This window comes from Argopecten irradians, chromosome 3 (assembly GCF_041381155.1).
Source record: "Argopecten irradians isolate NY chromosome 3, Ai_NY, whole genome shotgun sequence".
Lineage (NCBI taxonomy): Eukaryota > Metazoa > Mollusca > Bivalvia > Pectinida > Pectinidae > Argopecten > Argopecten irradians.
Window position 1 is genome coordinate 58,226,488 of NC_091136.1, and position 20,837 is coordinate 58,247,324.

At 28.5% G+C, this 20,837-nt stretch overlaps 1 protein-coding gene across 1 annotated transcript in view; it reads right to left on the minus strand.

Moving 5' to 3' along the window:
- LOC138319213 (protein phosphatase 1 regulatory subunit 37-like) overlaps positions 1-20,180 on the minus strand; it is a 34,147-nt gene extending 13,967 nt beyond the window's left edge. The window contains exons 1-4 of the mRNA XM_069262197.1: positions 20,092-20,180; positions 16,417-16,466; positions 4,763-4,844; positions 2,451-2,536 (exon numbers count right to left, since the gene is read on the minus strand). Of these exons, the coding sequence (XP_069118298.1) occupies positions 2,451-2,536; positions 4,763-4,844; positions 16,417-16,466; positions 20,092-20,134 (261 nt within the window). The 5' untranslated portion in view covers positions 20,135-20,180. The remainder of the gene's footprint in view (positions 1-2,450; positions 2,537-4,762; positions 4,845-16,416; positions 16,467-20,091) is intronic.
- Between the last annotated feature and the right edge of the window lie 657 nt (positions 20,181-20,837).

Consider the following 20,837-nt stretch of genomic DNA (forward strand, 5'->3'; position numbering starts at 1 on the left):
AGATTTAAAGTTCGTAACTTGGTATACTATGTCCTGGTGTGAAGGTACTAAGATTTAAAGTTCGTAACTTGGTATACTATGTCCTGGTGTGAAGGTACTAAGATTTAAAGTTCGTAACTTGGTATACTATGTCCTGGTGAAGGTACTAAGATTTAAAGTTCGTAACTTGGTATACTATGTCCTGGTGTGAAGGTACTAAGATTTAAAGTTCGTAACTTGGTATACTATGTCCTGGTGAAGTTACTAAGATTTAAAGTTCGTAACATGGTATACTATATCCTGGTGAAGGTACTAAGATTTAAAGTTCGTAACTTGGTATACTATGTCCTGGTGAAGTTACTAAGATTTAAAGTTCGTAACTTGGTATACTATGTCCTGGTGAAGTTACTAAGATTTAAAGTTCGTAACTTGGTATACTATGTCCTGGTGAAGTTACTAAGATTTAAAGTTCGTAACTTGGTATACTATGTCCTGGTGTGAAGTTACTAAGATTTAAAGTTCGTAACTTGGTATACATGTCCTGGTGTGAAGGTACTAAGATTTAAAGTTCGTAACTTGGTATATAATGTCCTGGTGTGAAGTTACTAAGATTTAAAGTTCGTAACTTGGTATACTATGTCCTGGTGTGAAGGTACTAAGATTTAAAGTTCGTAACTTGGTATACTATGTCCTGGTGTGAAGGTACTAAGATTTAAAGTTCGTAACTTGGTATACTATGTCCTGGTGTGAAGGTACTAAGATTTAAAGTTCGTAACTTGGTATACTATGTCCTGGTGTGAAGGTACTAAGATTTAAAGTTCGTAACTTGGTATACTATGTCCTGGTGTGAGGTACTAAGATTTAAAGTTCGTAACTTGGTATACTATGTCCTGGTGTGAAGGTACTAAGATTTAAAGTTCGTAACTTGGTATACTATGTCCTGGTGTGAAGGTACTAAGATTTAAAGTTCGTAACTTGGTATACTATGTCCTGGTGTGAAGGTACTAAGATTTAAAGTTCGTAACTTGGTATACTATGTCCTGGTGTGAAGGTACTAAGATTTAAAGTTCGTAACTTGGTATACTATGTCCTGGTGTGAAGGTACTAAGATTTAAAGTTCGTAACTTGGTATACTATGTCCTGGTGTGAAGGTACTAAGATTTAAAGTTCGTAACTTGGTATACTATGTCCTGGTGTGAAGGTACTAAGATTTAAAGTTCGTAACTTGGTATACTATGTCCTGGTGTGAAGGTACTAAGATTTAAAGTTCGTAACTTGGTATACTATGTCCTGTGTGTGAAGGTACTAAGATTTAAAGTTCGTAACTTGGTATACTATGTCCTGGTGTGAAGGTACTAAGATTTAAAGTTCGTAACTTGGTATACTATGTCCTGGTGTGAAGGTACTAAGATTTAAAGTTCGTAACTTGGTATACTATGTCCTGGTGTGAAGGTACTAAGATTTAAAGTTCGTAACTTGGTATACTATGTCCTGGTGTGAAGGTACTAAGATTTAAAGTTCGTAACTTGGTATACTATGTCCCAGTGTGAAGGTACTAAGATTTAAAGTTCGTAACATGGTATACTATGTCCCGGTGTGAAGGTACTAAGATTTAAAGTTCGTAACTTGGTATACTATGTCCTGGTGTGAAGGTACTAAGATTTAAAGTTCGTAACTTGGTATACTATGTCCTGGTGTGAAGGTACTAAGATTTAAAGTTCGTAACTTGGTATACTATGTCCTGGTGTGAAGGTACTAAGATTTAAAGTTCGTAACTTGGTATACTATGTCCTGGTGTGAAGGTACTAAGATTTAAAGTTCGTAACTTGGTATACTATGTCCTGGTGTGAAGGTACTAAGATTTAAAGTTCGTAACTTGGTATACTATGTCCTGGTGTGAAGGTACTAAGATTTAAAATTCGTAACTTGGTATACTATGTCCTGGTGAAGGTACTAAGATTTAAAGTTCGTAACTTGGTATACTATGTCCTGGTGTGAAGGTACTAAGATTTAAAGTTCGTAACTTGGTATACTATGTCCTGGTGTGAAGGTACTAAGATTTAAAGTTCGTAACTTGGTATACTATGTCCTGGTGTGAAGGTACTAAGATTTAAAATTCGTAACTTGGTATACTATGTCCTGGTGTGAAGGTACTAAGATTTAAAATTCGTAACTTGGTATACTATGTCCTGGTGTGAAGGTACTAAGATTTAAAGTTCGTAACTTGGTATACTATGTCCTGGTGTGAAGGTACTAAGATTTAAAATTCGTAACTTGGTATACTATGTCCTGGTGTGAAGGTACTAAGATTTAAAATTCGTAACTTAGTATACTATGTCCTGGTGTGAAGGTACTAAGATTTAAAGTTCGTAACTTGGTATACTATGTCCTGGTGTGAAGGTACAAAGATTTAGAGTTCGAAACTTGGTATACTATGTCTTGGTGTGAATTACAATGTATTTGATATGTACCTGTAGACCTCTACATAACGACACCGCACCCATCCTTCTGATATGGTTCCAGCTGAGATTTAACACTTCCAGTGTATCGTTGATTTCTGGAAAGAGAGGAATATAAGATAGATAGACCAGCGTTATTATATTCACCAATATAATTATCTATCCTGTCAGTCAGGGAAAGTAACTTTCAACTAGTAGTACTTACTTTAAAATCCATTGACTCTTGTAATCGGTTGGTACCCGATGCTACAGTAGCAGCGAATCATATGATCTGAACAATTTACACACCATAGAACATATATATGATAATTATTTTTGAAATGTTTACCTTATGCTAAATAATACAGAAATGCGTGGAGAATGACTCGACTACATCTTCCAGAAAAACTCAACGTTTGGGAATTATGACGTCACCATTGCAATATTGACTTGAAATTGACGTCAAAATAGCAACTCGGGTGTCACGTCACAAAATGTCAATATTTCTAAAAATGGAAACACCGAGTCGATGTGCTAAATATCGCCACACCACAGTGTATTAGCCAATGAGAATGGTGGAAAATCAGAGCATAATAATTATCTAATCTATGCAATAGTTACAAAGAATTGATCATTAAACTGTATGATTCATTGGCTGACAATTTATTTCAATTTCAACAATATTTTATTGATATTATGTACATCAATAGGATCGGACATCAGGCTACGCCTATTTAAGTCCTCTCCAGATCTTATTTTAAAGTATAAACATGAATTCATTCTGCAATTAATTAATACATATATTTATATATACAAATAAATTGAATTAATTACAGTATAGTGATAATAATATTAATAATTACTAATTAAAGGGGGATAACTCCAATTTTATTTTTTATAGAAAATGTTTCAGAACAAGTTTAGTTATTTGGATTTCATATTCCTAGTGATTGTAGTTTTTGGATAGGGATAAGAATCATGCCCATTTATTGACAGACTAACATACATACACACCATGAGATATTAGGCCAAAAAGTCCCCGTGCTTATGCACAATGACCCATCCCTTTGGAATATATGTATGAAAGTCTGACAACAAATGAGCATTTTGTCTTCAGTTGAATATGAAAAAAAATTGGTAGGAGATTGAATGCAATTTTTTATACAATTGGAGTTAACCAACATTTATGGTTCTAATATGTACAGTTTGATTATTCAATTAGATAATTATTATAGTATAAAAGATTCTCAATATTCGATTAACAGTATTCAGTATCCATCCAGCCAGGATAGTTTAGAGTAAATTAGAAATAAATATTAACATATACAATAGTTTAGATGTGTAATTGCACTGCTAGATAGTATTTTGACTATCAAGTAATTAGATATGGGTACTTGTTACTTGTTTTTGTTTGCATATATATGCAGAGGGCTATGATACATGTACATGTATATAAAATATGTTTATCAGAAATCAAATCTTTTAGTATGGCATATATATTCAATCACGCATTGTAAAATATCTTTGTTAATATCATTATTGCAAAATTTACATCCATTTAATAGTATTTCAATGTTTAAATGATTATGATTATCTGGTAAACCTAAGTTATTTATTCCCTGTATAAGAACTGCTCTCTGTTCATAGAAGTGCCTACAGTCAAAGAAAAAGTGATATGAATTTTCATTGGTATAATAACAGGAACAGGCTGGAGATTCTCTTAAATGATAGTGATAAAGATCAGAGTTTAAATTACTTGCTTGGTTTCGTAGCTGGCACAGAATAATGTTATATTTACGGTCGCCATGATATTTAAAAATATTAGAAATTTCTGTAGTAGGAATATCATTATCAATTTTGATACTTTTTTTAAATTGTTCTAATGAGTTATTAAATAGGAGTTCTATATCTGTTTGATTAAATTCTCTTAGCATTGAGGGAATAAAGCTGTTGGAGTATAATTCAGTTCTACAGAGGGGGATTAAACAGGCGATTATTCCTTAATGTGTAAGGAGTATTATTATTATCATTAAAGAATGGTTCAATCAAATTAGTAAGATATCTAGGGGATTCATTATTTACAATTTTAAACATCAATATTGATTTATGTAGTTTTCGTCTGAATGCAAGTGAATCAAGTCCAACTTCAGCATAAAGTTTATTATGAGATGTTCCTCTTCTCAGGCCTGTTATAATTCTTATTGCTTCTATGCTGGCAATTTATAATTGGGTAAAACTGACGTCAAGAACATTTGAATTACGACGAAAAAATAACGATAATAATGGATTCTTTTAAAACATTGAGTCTTTCTCGTCAACATATATTTACAGTGTATCTTGCTTACCTAAGGCCGCTCCAATACTGTGTGCTCCATTCTCCCCTATTTCATTACGACTTAGATCTACCCAGACCAAGCTCACATTACCCTGAAAGGACAAACAACTACATACAATGACAAACAACTACTACAATCACAAACCACTACACGCAATGATAAACAACTACATATAATGACAAACAACTATATATAATGATAAATAACTACATACAATGATAAATAACTACATACAATGATTTATAACTACATACAATGATAAATAACTACATACAATGTTGAACAACTACATACACTGACAAACAACTATATATAATGATAAATAACTACATACAATGATAAACAACTACATACAATGATAAACAACTACATACAATGATAAAACTACAATGATGAAAACAACTACATATAATGACAAACAACTACATACAATGATAAACAACTACATACAATGACAAACAACTACATACAATGATAAATAACTACATACAATGACAAACAACTACATACAATGATAAACAACTACATACAATGACAAACAACTACATACAATGATAAACAACTACATACAATGATAAATAACTACATACAATGATAAACAACTACATACAATGATAAACAACTACATACAATGATAAAACTACATACAATACATACAACTACATATGATAAAAACAACTACATAAATGATAAACAACTACATACAATGATAAACAACTACATACAATGATAAACAACTACATACAATGATAAACAACTACATACAATGACAAACACATATAGGATGACAAACAATTACATATAATGATAAATAACTACATACAATGACAAACAACTATTTAGGATGACAAACAATTACATATAATGATAAATAACTACATAAATGACAAACAACTATATAGGATGACAAACAACTACATACAATGATAAACAACTACATACACTGACAAACAACTACATATAATGACAAACAACTACATACAATGATAAACAACTACATACAATGACAAACAACTACATATAATGATAAACAACTACATATAATGATAAATAACTACATACAATGATAAATAACTACATACAATGAAAACAACTACATACAATGATATGCAACTACATACAATGATAAACAACTACATACAATGATAAACAACTACATACAATGATAAACAACTACATACAATGATAAACAACTACATACAATGATAAACAACTACATAAATGATAAACAACAATACAATACATAAATGATAAAAACTACATATAATGATAAATAACTACATAAATGACAAACAACTACATAAATGATAAACAACTACATACAATGATAAACAACTACATACAATGATAAACAACTACATACAATGATAAACAACTACATACAATGATACAAACAACTACATAGATGACAAACAACTACATACAATGACAAACAACTACATACACTGACAAACAACTACATACAATGATAAACAACTACATATAATGACAACAACTACATACAATGATAAACAACTACATACAATGATAAATAACTACATACAATGATAAAAACTACATAACAATGATAAAAACTACATACAATGATAAACAACTACATACAATGATAAAAACTACATACAATATAAAACTATAATGATAAACAACTACATACAATGATAAACAACTACATACAATGATAAATAACTACATACAATGATAAACAACTACATATAATGATAAACAACTACATACAATGATAAACAACTACATACAATGATAAACAACTACATATAATGATAAACAACTACATACAATGACAAACAACTACAACAATGATAAAAACTACATACAATGACAAACAACTACATACAATGATAAACAACTACATACAATGATAAATAACTACATACAATGATAAACAACTACATACAATGATAAATAACTACATACAATGATAAACAACTATAATATGATGACAAACAACTACATACAAATGATAAACAACTACATACAATGATAAATAACTACATACAATGATAAACAACTACATACAATGACAAACAACTACATACAATGATAAATAACTACATACAATGATAAACAACTACATAAATGACAAACAACTACATACAATGATAAATAACTACATACAATGATAAACAACTATATAGGATGATAAAAACAACTACATACAATGATAAATAACTACATACAATGATAAACAACTATATAGGATGACAAACAACTACATACAATGATAAACAACTACATACAATGACAAACAACTACATACAATGATAAACAACTACATACAATGATAAAAACAACTACATACAATGATAAACAACTATATGATGACAAACAACTACATACAAATGATAAACAACTACATACAATGAAAACAACTATATACAATGACAAACAACTACATACAATGATAAACAACTACATACAATGAAACAACTACATAAATGATAAATAACTACATACAATGATAAACAACTACATACAATGATAAACAACTACATACAATGATAAACAACTACATACAATGATAAACAACTACATACAATGATAAACAACTACATACAATGATAAACAACTACATACAATGATATGCAACTACATACAATGATAAACAACTACATACAATGATAAACAACTACATACAATGATAAACAACTACATATAATGATAAACAACTACATACAATGATAAACAACTACATACAATGATAAACAACTACATACAATGATAAACAACTACATACAATATCAAACAACTACATACAATGATAAACAACTACATACAATGATAAACAACTACATATAATGATAAACAACTACATACAATGACAAACAACTATATATGATGACAAACAACTACATACAATGATAAACAACTACATACAATGACAAACAACTACATACAATGACAAACAACTACATACAATGAAAACCATACAATGACAAACAACTACATACAATGATAAAACAACTACATACAATGACAAACAACTACATACAATGATAAACAACTACATACAATGACAAACAACTACATACAATGACAAACAACTACATACAATGATAAACAACTACATACAATGACAAACAACTAATATACAACAATAAAAAATGATAAACAACTACATACAATGATAAACAACTACATACAATGATAAACAACTACATACAATGACAAACAACTACATATAATGAAAAATAACTGCATACAATGACAAACAACTACATACAATGATAAACAACTACATACAATGATAAACAACTACATACAATGATAAACAACTACATACAATGATAAACAACTACATACAATGATAAACAACTATATATGATGACAAACAACTACATACAATGATAAACAACTACATACAATGATAAACAACTACATACAATGATAAACAACTACATACAATGACAAACAATTACATATAATGATAAATAACTACATACACTGACAAACAACTACATACAATGATAAATAACTACATACAATGACAAACAACTATATAGGATGACAAACAATTACATATGAATGATAAATAACTACATACAATGATAAACAACTACATACAATGATAAACAACTACATAAATGACAACAACTACATACAATGACAAACAACTACATACAATGATAAACAACTACATACAATGATACAAACAACTACATACAATGATAAAACTACTATATATAATGATAAACAACTACATACAATGATAAATAACTACATACAATGATAAACAACTACATACAATGATAAACAACTACATACATGATAAACAACTACATACAATGATAAATAACTACATACAATGATAAATAACTACATACAATGATAAAAACTACAACATTAATGATAAACAACTACATACAATGATAAATAACTATTTAGGATGACAAACAATTACATATAATGATAAACAACTACATACAATGATAAACAACTATATAGGATGACAAACAACTACATACAATGATAAACAACTACATACAATGATAAACAACTACATACAATGATAAACAACTACATACAATGATAAACAACTACATACAATGATAAACAACTATATATGATGACAAACAACTACATACAATGATAAACAACTACATACAATGACAAACAACTACATACAATGATAAATAACTACATACAATGATAAACAACTACATACAATGATAAATAACTACATACATGATAGAAAACATTACTACATACAATGATAAACAACTACATACAATGATAAATAACTACATACAATGATAAAACAACTATTTAGGATGACAAACAACTACATACTAATGATAAACAACTACATACAATGATAAACAACTACATACAATGATAAACAACTACATACAATGATAAACAACTACATACAATGATAAACAACTACATACAATGATAAAACAACTACATACAATGATAAACAACTACATACAATGATAAACAACTACATACAATGATAAACAACTACATACAATGATAAACAACTACATACAATGATAAACAACTACATACAATGATAAACAACTACATACAATGATAAACAACTACATACAATGATAAACAACTATACATATAAACAATACATATGAAAACAACTACATACAATGACAAACAACTATATACAATGATAAACAATACATACAATGATAAAACAACATACAAGATGACAAACAACTAATGATGCAAACAACTACATACAATGATAAATAACTACATACAATGATAAATAAACAACAATGATAAACAACTACATAAATGATAAAACAACTACATACAATGACAAACAACTATATACAATGATGACAAACAACTACATACAATGATAAATAACTACATACAATGACAAACAACTATATATAATGATAAATAACTACATACAATGATTTATAACTACATACAATGATAAATAACTGCATACAATAATAAACAACTACATACAATGATAAATAACTACATACAATGATAAATAACTATTTAGGATGACAAACAACTACATACAATGATAAATAACTACATACAATGAAATATAAACAACAACATACAATGATACATAACTACATATACAATGACAAACAACTATATACAATGACAAACAACTACATACAATGATAAACAACTACATACAATGATAAACAACTACATACAATGATACAAAAACATAAATGACAACAACTACATACAATGATAAACAACTACATAATATGATGATAAACAACTACATACAATGATAAACAACTACATACAATGATATACAACTACATACAATGATAAACAACTACATACAATGATAAAACTACAACTACATACAATGATAATGCAACTACATACAATGATAAACAACTACAAATACAATGATAAACAACTACATAAAATGATAAACAACTACATACAATGATAAACAACTACATACAATGATAAACAACTACATACAATGATAAACAACTACATACAATGATAACAACTACATACAATGATAAACAACTACATACAATGATAAACAACTACATACAATGATAAACAATTACATATAATGATAAACAACTACATACAATGACAAACAACTACATATAATGATAAATAACTACATATAATGATAAACAACTACATACAATGATAAACAACTACATACAATGATAAACAACTACATACAATGATAAATAACTACATATAATGATAAATAACTACATACAATGACAAACAACTATATATGATGACAAACAACTACATACAATGATAAACAACTACATACAATGACAAACAACTACATACAATGACAAACAACTACATACAATGACAAACAACTACATACAATGACAAACAATTACATATAATGATAAATAACTACATACACTGACAAACAACTACATACAATGATAAATAACTACATACAATGACAAACAACTATATACGATGACAAACAATTACATATAATGATAAATAACTACATACAATGACAAACAACTACATACAATGATAAACAACTACATACAGTGACAAACAACTATATGGGATGACAAACAATTACATATAATGATAAATAACTACATACACTGACAAACAACTACATACAATGATAAACAACTACATATAATGACAACAATTACATACAATGATAAACAACTACACACAATAATAAACAACTACATACAATGGCAAACAACTATATATGATGACAAACAACTACATACAATGATAAATAACTACATACAATGATAAATAACTACATACAATGATAAACAACTACATACAATGATAAACAACTACATACAATGATAAATAACTACATATAATGATAAACAACTACATATAATGATAAACAACTACATACAATGACAAACAACTATATAGGATGACAAACAACTACGTGTAATGATAAATAACTACATACAATGATAAATAACTACATACAATGATAAACAACTACATAAAATGATAAACAACTACATACAATGACAAACAACTATATATGATGACAAACAACTACATACAATGATAAATAACTACATACACTGACAAACAACTATATATAATGATAAATAACTACATACAATGATAAATAACTACATACAATGATTTATAACTACATACAATGATAAATAACTGCATACAATAATAAACAACTACATACAATGATAAATAACTACATACAATGATAAATAACTATTTAGGATGACAAACAATTACATATAATGATAAATAACTACATACAATGACAAACAACTATTTAGGATGATAAACAACTATATATGATGATAAACAACTACATACAATGATAAACAACTACATACAATGATAAACAACTACATACAATGATAAACAACTACATACAATGATAAACAACTACATACAATGATAAACAACTACATACAATGATAAACAACTACATACAATGATATGCAACTACATACAATGATAAACAACTATATACAATGATAAACAACTACATACAATGATAAACAACTACATACAATGATAAACAACTACATACAATGATATACAACTACATACAATGATAAACAACTACAATACAAATGATAATACAACTACATACAATGATAAAACAACTACATACAATGATAAACAACTACATACAATGATAAACAACTACATATAATGATAAACAACTACATACAATGATAAACAACTACATATAATGATAAATAACTACATATAATGATAAACAACTACATACAATGATAAATAACTACATATAATGATAAAACAACTACATACAATGACAAACAAACTACATATAATGATAAACAACTACATACAATGACAAACAACTACATACAATGACAAACAACTACATACAATGACAAACAACTACATACAATGACAAACAACTACATACAATGACAAACAGCTATATACAATGACAAACAACTACATACATATAATACATAAATAACAACATACACAATGACAAACAACTACATACAATGATAAAATAACTACATACAATGACAAACAACTACATACAATGATAAACAACTACATACAGTGACAACAATTACATATAATGAAAAATAACTACATACAATGATAAACAACTACATACAATGATCAAACAACTACATACAGTGACAACAATTACATACAATGATAAACAAATACACACAATGATAAATAACTACATACAATGACAAACAACTATACAAGGATGACAAACAACTACATACAATGACAAACAACTACATACAATGATAAATAACTACATACAATGACAAACAACTACATACAATGACAAACAACTACATACAATGATAAATAACTACATACAATGACAAAACAACTACAATATAATGATAAACAACTACATACAATGATAAACAACTAACATACAATGATAAACAACTACATATAATGAAGATAAACAACTACATACAATGATAAACAACTACATACAATGACAAACAACTACATACAATGATAAACAACTACATACAATGACAAACAACTACATACAATGATAAACAACTACATACAATGACAACAACTATATATGATGACAAACAACTACATACAATGATAATGATACAACAACAACTACATAGGATACAAAATTACATATAATGATAAATAACTACATACATGACAAAACAACTACATACAATGATAAATAACTACATACATTGACAAACAACTACAATAAGCAACTACATACATATACAATGATGACAACAACTACATACAATGACAAACAACTACATACAATGATGACAAACAACTACATACAATGATAAACAACTACATACAATGATAAACAACTACATACAATGACAAACAACTACATACAATGATAAACAACTACATACAATGATACAACTACATATAATGACAACAACTACATATAATGATAAACAATTACATACAATGATCAAACAACTACATACAATGAAAAACAACTACATACAATGATAAATAACTACATATAATGATAAATTAACTACATACACTGACAAACAACTACATACAATGATAAACAACTACATACAATGACAAACAACTACATACAATGATAAACAACTACATACAATGATAAATAACTACATACACTGACAAACAACTACATACAATGATAAATAAACTACATACAATGACAAACAACTACATATAATGATAAACAACTACATACAATGACAAACAACTACATACAATGACAAACAACTACATATAATGATAAATAACTACATACACTGACAAACAACTACATACAATGATAAACAACTACATATAATGATAAACAACTACATAGGATGACAAACAATTACATATAATGATAAATAACTACATACAATGACAAACAACTATATAGGATGACAAACAACTACATACAATGATAAACAACTACATACAATGACAAACAACTACATACAATGACAAACAACTACATACAATGATAAACAACTACATACAATGATAAACAACTACATATAATGATAAACAACTACATACAATGATAAACAACTACATACAATGACAAACAACTATATACAATGACAAACAACTACATGTAATGATAAACAACTACATACAATGACAAACAACTACATACAATGACAAACAACTACATACAATGACAAACAACTACATACAATGACAAACAACTACATACAATGATAAAACAACTACATACAATGATAAACAACTACATACAATGACAAACAACTACATACACTGACAAACAACTACATACAATGATAAACAACTACATACAATGACAAACAACTACATACAATGATAAATAACTACATACAATGATAAATAACTACATACAATGATAAACAACTACATATAATGATAAACAACTACATACAATGACAAACAACTATATAGGATGACAAACAACTACATACAATGATAAATAACTACATACAATGACAAACAACTACATACAATGATAAACAACTACATACAATGATAAACAACTACATACAATGATAAACAACTACATACAATGATAAATAACTACATACAATGATAAACAACTATATATGATGACAAACAACTACATACAATGATAAACAACTATATATGATGACAAACAACTACATACAATGATAAATAACTACATACAATGATAAATAACTGCATACAATGATAAACAACTATATATGATGATAAACAACTACATACAATGATAAACAACTACATACAATGATAAATAACTACATACAATGATAAATAACTGCATACAATGATAAACAACTATATATGATGACAAACAACTACATACAATGATAAATAACTACATACAATGATAAACAACTACATACAATGATAAACAACTACATACAATGATAAATAACTACATACAATGATAAACAACTACATATAATGATAAACAACTACATACAATGACAAACAACTATATAGGATGACAAACAACTACGGTAATACTATAATGAAATAACTACATACAATGATAAATAACTACATACAATGATAAACAACTACATACAATGATAAACAACTACATACAATGATAAATAACTACATACAATGATAAACAACTACATACAATGATAAACAACTACATACAATGATAAACAACTACATACAATGATAAATAACTACATACAATGATAAATAACTACATACAATGATAAACAACTACATACAATGATAAATAACTACATACAATGATAAACAACTACATACAATGATAAATAACTACATACAATGATAAATAACTACATACAATGATAAACAACTACATACAATGATAAACAACTACATACAATGATAAACAACTACATACAATGATAAATAACTACATACAATGATAAATAACTACATACAATGATAAACAACTACATACAATGATAAACAACTACATACAATGATAAACAACTACATACAATGATAAAACTACATACTGATAAACAACTACATACAATGATAAACAACTATAATGATGACAAACAACTACATACAATGATAAATAACTACATACAATGATAAATAACTACATACAATGATAAACAACTACATACAATGATAAACAACTACATACAATGATAAACAACTACATACAATGATAAACAACTACATACAATGATAAATAACTACATACATGATAAACAACTACATACAATGATAAACAACTACATACAATGATAAACAACTACATATAATGATAAATAACTACATACAATGATAAATAACTACATACAATGATAAACAACTACATACAATGATAAACAACTATATATGATGACAAACAACTACATACAATGATAAACAACTACATACAATGACAAACAACTACATACAATGATAAACAACTACATACAATGATAAATAACTACATACAATGATAAACAACTACATACAATGATAAACAACTACATACACTGATAAACAACTACATACAATGATAAATAACTACATACAATGATAAACAACTACATACAATGATAAACAACTACATACAATGATAAATAACTACATACAATGATAAACAACTACATACAATGATAAACAACTACATACAATGATAAACAACTACATACAATGATAAATAACTACATACAATGATAAACAACTATAACTACATACAATGATAAACAACTACATACAATGATAAACAACTACATACAATGATAAATAACTACATACAATGATAAACAACTACATACAATGATAAACAACTACATACAATGATAAACAACTACATACAATGATAAATAACTACATACAATGATAAACAACTACATACAATGATAAATAACTACATACACTGATAAACAACTACATACAATGATAAACAACTACATACACTGATAAACAACTACATACAATGATAAACAACTACATACACTGATAAACAACTACATACAATGATAAATAACTACATACAATGATAAATAACTACATACAATGATAAATAACTACATACAATGACAAACAACTATATAGTATGACAAACAACTACATACAATGATAAATAACTACATACACTGATAAACAACTACATACAATGATAAACAACTACATACACTGATAAACAACTACATACAATGATAAATAACTACATACAATGATAAATAACTACATACGATGAAGATAGTGATATCGTGTGCTGTGTTGATTTATGTGATATCATGTTATTGACAGTAGAGGTACCGATATAGGTTACTCACCCTAAGGCCATGGGCTATCTGTTTAACTTTTATATCACCCAGATGACAACCTGGAATAGGAAAAAGAGTATTTATAAAAGCAACAATCTTAAATACTTAACATGTTTAGCTGAAAATTCAGACGGGGAAACACATAATCTGAATATTTCTCTGCCACATCCTCAATGTATGGAGCCCGGGGCTCGTTTTAATCAGATTCATTATTTGAAAAACAAAAACTAAAAATATCAGCTAAAACATGTCAGAATTAACAAGGCGATGTATATTGCCTGAGTATCATCAACAAGATGCCATTTAATTGTCAACATTACTTCCTCACTGTCCGATCATTCCACACGCTAACCGATGTGTCTCTACATTTTAGTAAATGTGAACAGGAATAAATACGTTATTGAGTCTAGTGAAATCATTAAAGTCTGCTACAGTATGTCTGTGGAGTGTATAAGGTAACCTCCATTTTGACCTCCATTAATATGAAATGTATAATGATCTAAACATCACCACACGTGGGTCTAAATCGCGATTTTATGGGGTAAGAAATGGAGTACACAATTCTATCTTATAATTGTTTCTTACAAACACATCCGTAACGGTCGATACAACAATAAAACATTTTTTTTGTTTAGTTACGTTAGAAGTAGGTATCCTTGGAATGTGTTATCCTATACACATAAACAAATTTATATCTTAAAATGAAAGTAGAAATTGTACTCCATAAAACATTAAATCTTAAAACAAGAAATGTCTTCTTGAAATTCCATATTTTAGAATTTTTCTTCTGCTTTTGGCAAATCTGAGAAAAACACTCAAAATGAAATATCTTAATTTGTAGTAAATCATAATACTAATATAGGAAAACATCCTCTAAATTATATACCTACTGGCTCTCAAAGGTAAAGATAACGGAAGACAACTCTTAAAGTGTCCATTTTCCGGTTGCTATTAGATTTTATTATACCTCAAGTGAGAATCCTGCATTTTGATTGGTCGAGAGATATTTGGTATTTTACACTATCACACGGCAGGTAACATTAGAACAATAGGAAACAATTAACACGTTCGTAGCAACCCCCTAGCAACGGGTGATAGTGTATTTTTGACAGTGTAAAATATTAACCGCCCGAAAAAGATGCGCACTCGTTTCTTTTTTCGGCGCCATTTTTGTTTTTTGAAGCGACGCTTCAAAATTTCGCAATAGTTTTGCCAAATTAGTCTGTTTATCAGTATTTTTTTATATAAAGGACGGAGCTTTCCATTCACGCCTTTTCGCTTACCGTCAAAGCGATATATGTTGTTTTTTATGAACCCGTCGGTGATTAGGTGAACGGAAGACATGCGATTTCATGCGTCATCGTAATGTTGTAAACAGACGACGGGACGAAACTAAAAAACGTTAAGATTTTAACAAACATAGGAGACAAGACAACAAAAATGTTCACCAAATGCTTATTGTGAGTATTCTTTTTTATAATGCAATGGTCTAATATCTCAAGGTGTGTATGTAATGTTAGTCTGTAAATAAATGAGCATGATTCTTATCCCTATCCAAAAACTACACTAGGAATATGAAATCCAAATAACTAAACTTGGTCTGAAACATTTTCTATCAAAAATAAAATTGGAGTTCATCCCCTTTAATTAGTACTTATTAATATTATTATCACTATACTGTAATTAATTCAATTTATTTGTATATTTAAATATATGTATAAATTAATTGCAGAATGAATTCATGTTTATACTTTAAAATAAGATCTGGAGAGGACTTAAATAGGCGTAGCTGATGTCCGATCCTGTACATAATATCAATAAAATATTGTTGAAATTGAAAATAATGCAATGGTAGTTACTGAGTAGAAGCTGATATCTAATCTACTGCCGACGGTGACTGTTCGACTTTTGCTAAAATCAGTCAAAATGTTTCAATAGATTGCAAATACTTGAAAACTAGCTTTGTTTCTAGACTTTTGGTATAATAAAATAAATACTACCTGCATTAGAGGGTGACAGTGCCTAGTGTCACTCATCGGAATATCACTGTCACCAGTGATATCCTCGGGGTGACACTAGGCACTGTCACCCTCTAATGCAGGTAGTATTTATATATTATTTAACCTCAAGTGAGAATCCTGCATTCTGATTGGTCGAGAGATATTTGGTATTTTACACTATCACACGGCAGGTAACATTAGAACAATAGGAAACAATAGACACGTTCGTAGCAACCCTCCTAGCAACGGGTGATAGTGTATTTTTGACAGTGCAAAATATTAACCGCCCGAAAAAGATGCGCACTCGTTTCTTTTTTCGACGCCATCTTTGTTTTTTGAAGCGACGCTCCAAAATTTATCTGGAACTATTTTGTAATAGTTTTGCCAAATTAGTCTGTTTATCAATAAAAAAATCATATTAAGGATGGAGCTTTCCATTCACGTCTTTTCGCTTACCGTCCAAGTGCTATATGTTGGTTTTTATGAACCCGTCGGTGATTAGGTGAACGGAAGACATGCGATTTCAAGCGTCTTCGTGACGTTGCTAATGTTGTAAACAGACGACGGGACAAAATCAACATTCATTCAGATTTACAAAAACGTTAAGATTTAAACAAACGCAGGAGACAAGACAACAAGAATTTTCACTAAATGTTTATTGTGAGTACTGCAGTATTCTTTTTTATAATGCAATGATAGTTAGCGCTACTGAGTAGAAGCTGATATACTAATCTAACTTACTGCCGACGGTGACTGTTCGACTTTTGCTAAAATCAGTTAAAATGTTTCAATAGATTGCAAATACTTGAAAACTAGTTTGGTTTCTAGACTTCTGGTATAATAAAATAAATACTACCTGCATTAGAGGGTGACAGTGCCTAGTGTCACCCCTCGGAATATCACTGTCACCCTCGGCTTCGCCTCGGGTAACAGTGACATCCTCGGGGTGACACTAGGCACTGTCACCCTCTAATGCAGGTAGTATTTATAAAATATTTTCATAGTTTATGTGTAATTTCAACACATTTATTGCAAAAAGCAAATGAATTTTGGCATCTCAAAACAAAATCGAACAATATCACACATTTAAAAGATATCTAGACAAATCATCCGGTTTCAGTTATACTATATAACGTTACTTCGTTACAATCATAGTAACGATGTACCTAGGAGTTAATGTTTAAGTGGTATGTTTACTCACTTGGATTGTAAGTGTTGCTATACATTAATTAAATAATGGACGTATGAATAAATAATGTTCAGCTGTTTCTATAATGACATTGTGGTGAACATATCAAATGATTATGAAACAGTTTAGATTTTAAATTAGAGTCAAATAGAAGAATTTTTGAGCTAACATCAAATAGTGTCCATAGTTCGAGAACCATTATTTGTGTTGAACCAGATTCCACTTTTTTAATTTCAGAAAAAAAGTGTTTTAAATTGGGTAGTAGAATTAAAAGTAGATAATTCAAACTTTATAGCAAAGGAATGTTCAGTATCTGGTTGTTGTCATAATCATATAAGGACTGTACGGGATTACCCTGCTCGTCAAGTGTACGCATTCGTCATTGTTTGTTGTGTAATTCTAGGGTCTCCAGTGTCCTCTCTAGACCACTTACATAGTTACACACAAGGACATCTACCGACAGTCTATAAGTAATTGCATTAAGGGGCGACAAACCTGATAAATTCAGATGAGTGAGGAAAGTTGTCTCCGTCAACATCTCTCCTAGAACTATGGCACAACTTTTATTTAAGGCATTCTCAGACAAACTCTGTAAAATAGATTTCAGAATACAATATAATTGCCATCAACGTACAAATATTGAATGAATGAACATTGAATAAATTGACATGTACTAATTGAAAAACCATTGAATATGTACTAGTGTACCTAGTTACATACTATACATGAGATTGAAATAATATTTATCAGACATCGATCATGCTAATATGATCTAGGCTAATTGTTTTAAAATAGTAAATTTTATTGGAAATTCTATAAGTCTTTCAAGATATCGTAAACATGAATTAACATATCTCTTAAAATAACTAGTTAAAATGTCTCTATATTTGTTACAGATAAATGTATGTGTAACCCTCGAATTATGCAAACATTAAAAGTAAACTATATATGGTCATAGAAATGTCAGGAAATGTCTATAGTTGTTTTATTCATAATATTTGAAAATGGATGCATTTAAGCATAAACAACATTTAACATGGTTGTTCTAGCCATGCAATTCATCAAATTCTGTCCTTTTTCTCCTGAACTGAAAACATCAGACTGAGTATCATTATCACGAATGCGCGGTTTTTCGTGTGTCTTTTGTTGTTTCACATGTAGAACCTCTACTTACCACGTTGGCTATGTTGATGTTGTGGTGTAGGAACCTCTACTTACCACGTTGGCTATGTTGATGTTGT